The sequence below is a fragment of the Dipodomys ordii genome, unplaced genomic scaffold (genome assembly GCF_000151885.1).
Source record: "Dipodomys ordii isolate 6190 unplaced genomic scaffold, Dord_2.0 Scaffold17, whole genome shotgun sequence".
NCBI classification, from domain to species: Eukaryota; Metazoa; Chordata; class Mammalia; order Rodentia; family Heteromyidae; genus Dipodomys; species Dipodomys ordii.
Genome location: NW_012267233.1, coordinates 5,862,484 through 5,875,350, shown reverse-complemented (window position 1 = coordinate 5,875,350; position 12,867 = coordinate 5,862,484). Strand labels below are relative to the sequence as shown.

The following is a 12,867-nucleotide window of genomic DNA, read 5'->3' as shown; positions in this document are numbered from 1 at the left end:
AAGCTGTCCGTATCAGGGTGCTTCTGGAGTATTTTATAACTATCTGTGGAAATTTCTATCTTCCTTACACCAATAAGGATGGCTTACTTTATATTTATGCCCCTGGATAGTTACTGCCAAATGAGTGACATCCTGTGAATTATGATGAATGAAAGCATGGATGGATGTTTTAATGGATAATTGGATGGGGCATGACATATACAAAGGCAAAGTGACAACCGGAAGAAAGTGTTTGCTTACTTCCAAGTTTTCTTTGGGTTCTTTTCAACAAACCCATGAACTGTTCCTCCAACCGGCTCTAATGTAAATATGAAAAGCAAATCTTTTCAAGATGATGAGTTAAGATAGGACATGTTTCTCTTACTTCAATAGGAGAAGCCAATGTCAAAATAGCTCGATATGCCTATTTCTCTCCCATGGTCTTTAGTGCAGATGATATATGTCCTCTGAGATTTTGGGAGGACTGAGATTTGGGAGGACTCCTAACTCTTCTCCACATATGTAAAGTAAATGTGACCTCAACATATAATCTGAAATATAAACACTTCTAAGCAATGAGATATCCCAAGAATCACAGACAAAACTCTACCACTAATAGACCCCAGAAACAGTATCTTTGAGAGAAAAAAGCTGAGACATATAGAGAGAATATTGTGTGTGTATGTAATATTGTATCCATCTATATACTCATAAGGATATATATACATATACACATATATAGATAGATAGACAAGATAAGTAGATACATCCAGTTTAACAAGTTCATAATGTGATTTCTAGTATTTCACCCAGGATTGATTTATATCTTATAAACAAACACTTCTGATTTTTACCTTTTTAGGTTCTGGCATATTATTAATATAAATAGTGTAGATTCCACTTTTATTAAAACCAGCTTGATATACATCTGCACAGTCTCTAAATGGTTTTTCTTCCTCTCTTTTTCCTCCCTTAAGCAAAACTGCAAAAAAAAAAAACAAAATATGAATAAGAATCATCATTATCACTGGCTCTCAAAATGCCTGAAGTCTTTGAAACTTAGCTAAGAATGGCTTAATTTAAATGTCAATATTGCATTTATTGAAGAGTCAAAACAATAGACAATATTAAGTTCTTACAATTTTTAAAGCAGAGGGAAAAAGCTATAGAACTATTGACTAGGCAAATACTTACATTCATTTACCTTCTCAATTCTGGCTTTTTAAAAAATACGCTTCTTATTGTAAAAATACTGTATAGAGGGGTTACAGTTACATATGTTTTCCAAAACATCAGCTCAAAGGATAAGTGGCCTGTCTATGTAACACTTCCAATGGTTAGCAATTTATATCAATTGTTACATTCTGTAAAATTTCAAAATATTCACATTTCATATGACACTTTGTTTCTTGTAGTGCTAGGGATGAAAGCCGGGCCTCATACATTCTAGACATCAGTCTACCACTGAACCACGGTCCTGGAAAAGCCTTTTTAAAGATGCTAAGACTTTTCAAGTGCTGGTGGATAATGCTTGTAATCCTTACTACTTGGGAGGTGGAGATGGGAGGGTCCAAGTTTGAGGCCAGCCCAGGCAGAATAGATCTCAAGATACCATCTCAAAGGAAGCAATAGATGCTGGATGCAATGACATGGGCCTGGTGTCCTAGCTATAATGGGAAGCCTAAGAGCTGGATTGATCTCAGGCATATGCTCAGGCAGAAAGAGACCTTATCCCAAAAATAACCAGCAGAAAGCAGGGATGAAATTGTGTCTCAGGAGTAAGAGCTTCTGCCTAAGGAGTACTAGGTTCAGAGTTCAAACCCCAGTACATCACACATGCACACACACAGAAAAACTAAACAAATAAACAAATAAAAGAGAAATACGAAACAAGATTAAAATTATAATATGGAAATTTAAGACACTGAAAATAAAGATAGTAGATTTAGCATGAAAGAGCTCTTGGGATTCATTTCACTTAGCATCATCTTATATGGTCATATGAACCCCAAGATAGGGACACAGAGGTTTTATCTTTGTTGCTGTTGTTTTTAATGTACTTATAATGTACTGTGTGACTTGTTTTTGTTTTTGTATGTTCTTTCCTCATGGTATAATCCCTATTTTCACTGTACTTGATTCAGGTCCCCTGCATGTTGTATATACATTTTTCAAATTTGGGGAGGGGAAGGGAAATAAAATGCTGAAACAAGGATACAGGTTGACCCACTGTGACAATGAGATGTACAAGACACTACATTGGAAACAAACTTTACAATTTTGGGGGAAGGGAGGAGTTGGGGATGTAGGGAGGAAAGGGATAGTAGGGTTTGACAAGAGAAGTACTCATTACCTTACTCATGTAATTGTAACCCCTCTGTACATATCTTTATAATAAATAAATATATATATATATTTTTAAAAAGATTAAAGAGCCTTAAATTTTTTTCTTTATACCAAAGCAAACAATGGAAATAATTAAATGTGGCAGATAGAAAAAGGTTTAGGAGCCAATTTAGCTACCTAGAAAACATGTAACTGCACTTTGTATTTTATCTAAGGCCCTTAAGTTACAGGCATAAGCAGGTTATATAAAAATTTTAAAAAATAGTACATTTTAAAAATTAAATTACAAAAGGAAACTAGTTATGTAGAAAGCTAGAAATGAGTGAGGACAAGAAGTTAAGAAAAAGCCTTATTTTAGTTAGCATTATTAATATTTTAATGACATAAAAATACAATATGACTCATATTTAGTAGGTTTTAGCTAAAAAACAGGCAATTTATAATCTCACAATTTGATTATATGACTTCTACTTAAAAAGTAACACATACACATTATTCATGAATTAATATTTCTTAAAAGTGTAAATTATATTGCTAATTTGTTTCATTTAACCTTTTTTTGTAAAATGAGCATTATTTTGTAATCTAACCCATAAAGGTTACATAATAAATACACATGTTCAATCACTGAATCACAATGATCTTTGGGAATAAATATATCTAAGTTATACTATGAATCAATGCTTTTAAATTGATTTTAATGTGTTAAAAATTGATACTGCTCAGTTGACATTTTAGCTATATAATATTTACTAATTTACAGGTAGTAGGGAGCTGATTCTTTGTACTAAAATTATAATGTGTCAAATTTTCAAAAAGTAATTGCTTGAAGATGTATTCATGGTAGACATGATGCTATAGCTAAAAGGGATTAAAGCAGTTAATAACATAGTTTCCTATATAATTCATGTGAATGCTACTGATTACAATAATAATTATATCAAAAGAACAATTACAAGGAATACAAGTTTATACAATAGGATGTATATATTTCAAAATATTTTTTCTAATAACATTGGGTATGGATTATACTTAAATATAGTTCTCAAAAGCATCAATGCAGATGAGATGTTTGTTAATTTTAACTCTATGTGCCATTATTTTTCAAAAATAAATTATTATTAAATGTTTGGGTTTTTTCTTACATTGAAAAAGTAGAAAATAACCTAATTAGATACCCAAAATAGGGATGTAAAGCAATGCCAACTAAATTTATGATCCTTTGAGAGAACAAAAAAACACAGGAAGCTGTGGTCAATGAGAGCCCATTGGTAAACCTGCTTTTCTTTTTTGGGTAGGAAATGGTAAAAGTAATTTATCTATAGAGAAAATGTTTCTCTTGTTAAATATACCATTTCCTGTTCTCCTGGATGTGGTTATGTAAGGATACATTCTCTTCACTCTCTCTCCCTCCTCCCTTCTCTTTTCTTTTTCACTTCAGGAAGATGTGTGTAAGGGAGTTTTGTGTGGGAAAAGGAAGCTATTTCCTACACATTTTAAATAATGAGGGGGAAAAAGGAAAATGTTGGCTATTATCTTTGTTTTCCCAAATTAAGAGTAGAGATTCTCTACCTAGAAAAATAATTTGAATATTCTATTACAAAGAAGTACAAATGATACTTCATTTATCTATTATGAATTTGTGTTGTTGTTATAGTAGCATTGATCTTGCATGTTACTGAAACAAATTTGAATTTTTGAAAAATTGGCACACATTGTGTCTAGAAGATACACTGTCAAAATACTGTCTTTTTGTCTTTAATTCTTACTAATTAGTTAGCAAACACAATATTTGAAAGTTTACTCAGGATTTTAGAGTGTTAAAATATTAATAAATTAACTTTAAATTTCACCCACACTTTATCTTGGTATCTTTGCTATAAACTATGATTAAAGAAGGTCCCCTGTGTAAGGGTCATTTGACTTTCAGAAGGGTTATAGTTTTGTTCTTTAAAATCTATACGTTGTGGTAGATATAAATATTCCTGAGGCCAATAGGTAAACTACATAAAAACAGATTGAGTAAAATGGAGTAAGTACTTAAGAAATGATAAATATTGTTAATATGATCATGACTACATTGCTAATATCAAAATTAAATTATTAACATTAAATGTTGACATTTAATAATGAGATTATCAAATCTAATTTAATATTCAGACTACTAAATGTCTTTTATGGAAGAGCTATTCATAGGGTATAAGAAGGCAGCCAGTCAGGTTAATGGACTGGTAGAGACAGCAGCTGGATGAGTCTGGGGAATTACTGTTGACTGCTAATTTGTAGAATGACTGTTAATTTGTAGGCCTATATTGTCTGGCCTCTCCTTGTAACACTTGGCTGATTATTGACTAAGTTGACTGACTAAATCAGGTTATCAATTTTTTCTTAAAGCTAAAAGAAACAAGTAATTCAATCTTCTTGTAAATTGTAAGTACTTCTATATAGTTAAGAGTTAAAATTATATATGAGGAAATGATATCAGATGTGTAGGCCAAAATGTTGGTTGTGACTTTTTGCATAACAATTTCATTGTCAAGTACTGGATTGTTCTAAGGTGGATATTATGAAGCTGTAACTAGACTACATGTTTTAAAACATGGAAAGAGAGTACCATGTACTTGAACTTACACATGACTTCTCAAGTGTTAAATCCTAGTGGTAAATTTCTTTTAGGAAGCCTTAGGGAAAAAATAGAGCCTAGAGGAATTTGCAGAAAACTACAACAGGTAGGCACAGGAGAGTAGATGGAGAGAATCTACAAGAGATATCAATTGGACTGAGCTAGGAAGAAAACTTGATAGAGGTGTTTGCCTTTCTCTTATAATCACTTACAACTTTTTTTTTCCAAAAGGGATTGATCTGAAGGATAAATTTAAATGTTGATTTTTATACTACAAGTTTCCTCTTTCCTGAAACATTTTTTTATTTGATCGGTCATGGGGCTTGTGCCTGGGTGCTGTTGCTGAGCACTTCAGCTTAAGACAAACACTGGACCACTTGAGCCATAGCACCACTTCCTACAAGTTTCCTCTTTAACCCCATATTTTTAGCTTTTTCTCTCCCTTTAATTCTCAATGAATATGTCTTTCCTAATTGAGAGTCTAGAACCCTACCCCAATCAGCCTCTTCCGACTCTTCTTTTTCTTTTTTCTTAGCTTGGATCTCAGAATTAGGCATTTAAGAAGTGTCCAGTTTATATTTGTGGTGATTTCTGTCAATTGTTCTTAGACCCATTGGGTTAAATTCTGCCCTCTAGATGTGCCTGCATTCTTTTATTTTCTCACTCTTATTTCATGATAGCAAACATGAAATTATTTCTAATACACTTGATTTTCCCTTTGTTTAGTACCTTTATTTTTGGAGTATCAAAATCTATATAATCCATTCATCTGAGGTTCTCAAAAAATATTGCAAGTACCTTAAGGTAACATTTGATATATTTTATTTCTTTCTGCAGAATATCTTTCAAATTTTCTACCTTTGCCAAGACTGAAATAAATCTTCCTTTCTCGACCCGACTTAACAGCTTAACATAAGGATCAAAACCATTTGATAGGTATGTCCCTTTCACTCCCTCCATGCTTCAGAAATTTTCACCCTTCCTTTTCTTTACATTTTTGTGTTTGTCTCTCCTATCTAGTCCCTTTTCTGCTTCTGTAATTGCTCTTTTTATCTGTACTGATTTTTTCTTCCTCTCTTCACCTACCACACACCTATAGATGTTTACCATGATTCTATTTGTTATTTCTGCTTAATTTGTATAGATTAATTTGTATAGATTATCTGCTTAATTTGCATAGATATGTACATATATGTGAACATATATTTACATCTATCTATCTATCTTGGCAAACTAGCATGACTTGAAAGTTCTAAGGAGATTTTTAAAACTCATAAGCATTCTAACAATGTGAATAGTTACCTTTATCTTGACATCATAATCCATATTTCTACTTGTCTGCCAGGCAGTTTCTATTGCTGCCTTAGCTGTTATTTATTTTATGATGCCTAATATTTCCTGCATTCTCTTTTTCTCTTATCACACTTATTTCCTTTCTCAGTAGTTATTGGTTAAAAATTAATAAAGTATAAATATAAGACAATTAGTCTGAGGTGGTATCATTGGTCTTTCTACCTTGTACTTCTACTTATTTAGGTAATTAACTCAACATGCATTTACTGAACACCTGCTGTTTGTCAGACTGCCTAGACATTGGAGATACAGAAACAAGAAAACCCAAATGTATTCATACTGGGTTCATAGCCTAATTCAAGAATTATCTATTAGAGTAGTAAGCCTTCAATAATAGGTCATGATAGTCATATTCAGAATTAGGATCTTCATGACAGAAGCAACCTCAACTCAAGCTGCTTTAATTAAAACAGATTATTTATTAGATGATGTCATTGAATAATCCAGGGTCAAACTTGAGGTAATGCATGATCAAGTTTCAAGAAATGTAACTAGGAATTTGTTCCTTTATCTTTTTGACTTACTTTTTCTTGGCTCATTACCTGGTCACAAGATGACAAGCAACAGCCTGGAGAGCTATAAAGTTACTAATGTAAATATAGTAGCAAAAAGAAAGTGGACAGGCCATTGTTATCTCAAAGGCACAAATCAGATACACTGGAAACATGCAAGGAGAATATTCTCCATCTGCCAAACAGACCCAGGGAAGGCTGACCAGAAGAGATACCACTTGAAATAACAAAACATGCAGAATAGCTTATCTGAGCTCACAGTTTGAGAGCCTGGTATGTCATTTCAAAGACTTCACTCACACTGGTATCAGCAAATAAATCTAGAAGGTCTTAGGAAGGAGTCATTATTCATTCTTTTCATTTATCCTTATCTGTGCAACCAAATCTTTGCCATCTAAAGGGAAATAATGGGGACATGAGCAGGTGCATGTCTGTCTTTCACCAGCCCACATTCAGGCAATCAGCAACCCGAAACTCTGATGCCAGCTGTTGTTGACTGCACCTTAATCTTGCCTTCATTTGATGAGCCACCAGTTTCAACCCAGATGGTATACAAACCACCAGACCGACTTCAAGAAGAGACCATAAAAGCTAGAGTGGAGGGTCACTTCACTTTAGATGAACCCTCAAGAGGAAACTTCCTGGAATGTTAAATTGATCATTTTGCATCTCAAGGACCATAGCAGAGGACACAAAAAACAATTATTATTGATACCAAAGACAATGTGAAATACCAGAGCTTTTCCCTTTATTTCCCAATAAATTTCTGTAAGAAATCAATTATTCATTCCTTTTAAACTTTGAGTATGGCTAATGATTCATATCTTTCCAGTATTTAGCAAACATTAAAATACATGTGGACTCCGTTATTTGTTTGCGAGTAATGCTTGTGGATTTTTTGTTCATCATTATGTTAAGGAGATCATAGAATTAGGAATTGACCATGAGCCCGTGGTTTCAACAGGTCATTGAAGTTCACTGAGCACAGACGTGCATAAAATGGCCAACCTGACAAGGTGCAAACAAACAAACAAATGATTAATTAGTTTCCTACTCCTTAGAGGGGAGTGAGGCCATTTCCTTTAAGTGCCATTTTTAAGGCATTCTCTAGAATCCTAACCATTTTAAAGGGTTTTTAGAAGTGGGAGAAGGTAATTACTTCCATTTCAGGACTGTGAAAAATTAAACCATTTCGTTGTGATCCAAATTTAAATATTTTGTGGGGAGGTATGAAGATAAAGTACATTTATCAGTGACTTTATAAATACATACACAAACATGGTATAAATATTTAAGTGAAATCTTTATGCATGTAAATGAAAAATTTCAAGGTTAATGCCTTATCTCACAATAAAACATACGCATGCAAATCTAATTATCTGTGGGTTGATGCATCATGATTGGCCTACAAAAATGGCAATTGCATGCATCTTACATATATATTTGCCACAGAATGACAAGTATATATGCATAATATCACAAGCTTACTTACTTGAGTCTATAGTCTATTACCAGAAACTATCTGTTTAGAAGAAAGGATAGTGGGAAAATGAGACTGGATATATTTATGTGTGCGTGTGTTTATATGTGTAGATGTAGTGTCATCTAATCACAGACATAAATACAACCAGAAATTAATAATTGAAAGCTTAGGTAGGTATGAGAAAGCAAAATTTTAAAAGTAGACAACAATAAGAAGTAGTAATATTGTGGGTATTAAATAAAGGGACAAATTATATACTTTTTCAAAGACTCCCTGGTTTTCTGATGTAAATTAATTTGTATTTGATGATAAGGATTTCAATTATTAGGAAAAATGATTTAGTTAGTTTTTTTCTTTTGAAAAATAAAGGAACCATAAAAAGTAATATAGAACACATCATAATGACTTTAAATCTTCTTAAAATTTTGCTAGTTATTGGGATCTAGTTCAATGACCTGGAGAATACATCCTCTGTTTTGTGATTACAGATGTAAATAGAGGTGCTGTCAAGTCTATGGGGACATGCAAATCCGTCCTCCCTCATGAAAGGTTCTTCAATTTTATGATACATTTTTGACATGGAAAAGTCATAAAATGTCAAGGAATTCTACATATTTCTACTACACTGCAATTATGTATAACATAATTTATGTTCAATGACTATTTAACCAAGAATGGAAAAATTACTTGACTAAAATTGAAAATGGAATTAGACACAAACTTTCTTTGATCAACTAAGTATTCAGCAATTTCATAACATTTATCTCTGTGTTTTCTCTTTGGAAACCCTGTTGGGCAATTGTGAATGCTGCCAGACCCCTGCCATTTATTCAGAGGGTCATTTCATTAACAGAGATATTTTCAGGTGTTTCATGTATGTTAATTTTCCATGTAATGTTTTCAGCCTGGCTGAAATATATTGATTTTGCACAAGACTTGGTCGGCATATGGGAAAGTTTAAAGGGTATTTTTATGACTTATTATGAGTGGAGAAATCAGTGATTTCAGCAAAAGCTGTTAAAAATGTAAAGTCCTTGGGCAACAAATGAGCATAGAAAGTAATTGCCAGATGCTTTTGGAAATTCTCTCTCCCTCTCTCTCCCTCCCCCCACCTCTCTTTCTCTATCTGTCTCATACATACACACAAATACACACATACACACACACATCTTCACTTTGATGTGTTGAGCTAATAAGGGCTGATTGTCACCACAGGTTCTGTCACTTTGGTTCCTACGCTTGTGGTAAAATATATGGGAAGAATAGCACTTGACTGTTCTTCATCAGCATGGCCTGACACTCAGATCATAGCACTACTAGAGACATTGGGAGTTAAACAAAATCAAGGGAAGTTTGGAATGAGTTATGGAAACCATAAAGTATGGGGTTTTGTCTAGGGCATCAGATGAACTTCAAGGCCTGTGGTACTTTATGTTAAGCAACCTTGAAGCATTGCTGAATGGGACTCAGGTGTCTTAATTTCTTTTTTTTAAATTTTTATTATGAAAATACCATACAGAGGGATTACAATTACATGGACAAGGTAATGAGTACATTTCTTGCCTCGTCCTTTGTTTCCCCTTCTTATCCCATCTCCCCCCCCCAAAGTTGTAAAGTTCATTTTTTGACAGAATGACTTGTACATCTCTTTGTTGCAATGGGTCCAGCTGTGTCTCTATTTAAACGGTTTGTTTTAATTTCTGTTTTTGAAAACAGCCATGCCCTGTCTTTCAAGTTGTGTTCATTATAGCTGCTTCAAGATACTGATGAGAAAAGCATCTAAATCCTGTCTGTCGGGAGAAAGGCTGGACAATTCATTATGGTTGAGTTTGTGTGTGTGTGTGTGTGTGTGTGTGTGTGTGTGTGTGTGTGTACATGTGAGTTGCCATTTAACAAAAAGCAATTTATAAATGCATTGTATCTTGGTCAATGTCATCATTTCCAACATTGTCACTTCTCCCCCCTAGCCATCCTTTTCTTCACTCTTTAACACTTTCTAGTTTGTACATTGAAGTGTTCACTGCATTCTCCCTCCCACCTTTCTCCTCTTCACTCATCTACTCCTCTCACCTTGACCCCACCTGACCTATTTCAGACCATATCTCTGCTTGAACTCAAAGTTCAAACCCTGTTCTTATTGTCAAAGTAAAATGCTCAAAGGTAAGCAATATAGCTCAAGAAAAGTCAAGATAAAAATAAAGAGGAAAGGACATTTGAATGAACGGATATTATACTGAATAATTTAGCTTCATAAATCTATTACAGAGGTAGAGCATCCCTGGTATCAGAGATAATCCCACTGAGAATGAGACCATTCAAGTCAGGAAGATAAATGTATGATATACATGTATGATATTGATATTCTTTTATTTAAAGTTAATTGTAAGTTTACATAAAGGAACTAAGAATAATTTTTTTTGATCGGTCATGGGGCTCAAGCTCTGGGCCTGAGCGCAGTCCCTCAGCTCTTCAGCTCAAGGATAGCACTCTACCACTTGAGCCACAGGGCCACTTTCAGTTTTCTGGTGGTTTTGTGGAGATAAGAGTTTCATGGCCTTTCCTGCCCAGGCTGGCTTTGAACCGCGATCCTCAGATCTCAGCCTCTTAGGTAGTTAGGATTACAGGCGTGAGCCACCAGCATCCAGTTTGAGAATACTTTTTATCATTAGATTTAAAAGTTCTTTGCAACTATTAAAAGTATTCATTTTTATGCTTTGAAATACAGATATATGGTTAAAACATTTCTTATTCCTTCTCAGAGTATACCACATTTTAGGATGATTTTACTCAGTGGCTTATGAGATTATTCACATTAAATAATGAGAAGAAATTTCTTTTTAAATTACTTTTTCAAGTAATTACACAATGCCAGTTGGTTCACTGTAAAGTACCATAATCTTTTTTTCTAATTAATGTCCACAAGATTCAGAAATTGCTGCTGAATTTAATTGCATGTATATGTGTTCAGGAAATGACTTAGTTTAAATTCTATTCAAGCTATTTGTGGTTTGTTGCTTAGCTAATCAAGATAGGAGAGCCCAGTGAAAGCTGGGAGATAGTTGGCCCCTAGTTGCATTGGAATATCAAGGAAACACACTATTTTTTGTGGCCTTTTACCCTGGTGACATCCATACTCATCTGGAACAAGGATATATTCTTTTATGGATATTTCTTCTAGTTTCTAAATTAAAACTCTAATTCCTGAAGAGAATAACCACAAAATTTCAAATCTCCCCCCAAAAATGTGGTTTAGAAATAGCTCGTGGGAGAGGTCAGAGACTGTATTATTTTTTATTTTGTTATCATTAGTTCAGCTCTCCACTCTTCACACATTTTTTGCAGAAATTATGACTTTTCAAAAGGCAGATACTATGTTTCTACAAAAAAGGAGAAATATACTATTTCCAAAAATAAACAGTTACTTTCCCCTGAAGCCATTGGGTTTTATGAAAGGAAGTGCTGGAGAATGCGGTTCATTTCAAGGAAATTATAATTGTTTGACATGGAATTTTCTGTCAAGATAAAGCATTTCCTTCATTAAATGGGAACAAGTGTTCACTGCTGTGTTCAGTAGATGACTTCCTGTATTTTTCTTTCTCTTTCTACCTAACGTTAAATTGCAGTCAACAACAACAAAAAATACTTTACTCAGTCCCTGAAAGTGATATTTTTAATTTGTGTCAATATTTATCTGAGTGATATTCAAGAGTTTTCATTTGCTCTCACTGCTTGTGATGTTTTGAGTCATTAACACAAGAGACTCGCAGTTCAAACTACCTCATCCTTTAACTGAATGATTTACTTTAAGAACTCAATGGACACTGCACAGGAGGTAAATTCCTTTCAGATGGTAGAATTATTCTGAGAACAGAGCCAAATGACTCCTCAGCACTGGGAAGAGAACAAATGCTTCATTTCCCCCTTTTAAGAAAGCTAGAGGACTGAAAATAATGATCAAATGCTCCATACCACTGCCATCGGCCCCTGGTACATACATTAGCAAATCATGTAGCTCACTTAAAAATTTGTACAATAATTATAGTATTTATCATTCAATGTGAAGTAATTTTTAACTGAAACTCCTGGGAAACTCCTGAGAGATTAAATTTAAATTTCTTAGTAGGAAGCTAAACATATAATCATGTTCATGGCTTTCAGTTTCTTTTTTTTTTTAAATTTTTCCCTTCCCCCGACCCCTTCCCCCTTCCCTCCACACCTCCTCACCCAGGCCAAAGTTGTAAAGTTCGTTTTTCGACATAACATCTTGTACATCTCATTGTTGCAATGGGTCCACCTGTATCCCTATTTAAACAATTTGTTTTTTCCCTTCCCCTCCACAAAGTATACCAACATCAAATACAGTGAAAACAAGAGTTATATCGTGGGGGAGGGACATACAAAGCAACAAAGAAATCATCTTATAAATGTGTTAGAAACAATCGCAAGAAAGAAAAAAAACATTTGAATCCTTAGCCTGGGGATCATTTCGCCTAACATGAACTTATCTGACTATTTCTGCTTGTCTCAGACATATACTAGTTATTGCAAATATGGGAAACCATGGGACCTAT

General features: G+C 33.9%; 1 protein-coding gene across 2 annotated transcripts in view; it reads right to left on the bottom strand.

Moving 5' to 3' along the window:
* Positions 1–12,867, bottom strand: part of Angpt1 (angiopoietin 1) — a 222,895-nt gene that overhangs the window by 48,016 nt on the left and 162,012 nt on the right. For both annotated transcript variants that reach the window (XM_013012411.1, XM_013012412.1), the window contains exon 5: positions 834–961. In XM_013012411.1, coding sequence (XP_012867865.1) covers positions 834–961 — 128 coding nt within the window. The remainder of the gene's footprint in view (positions 1–833; positions 962–12,867) is intronic.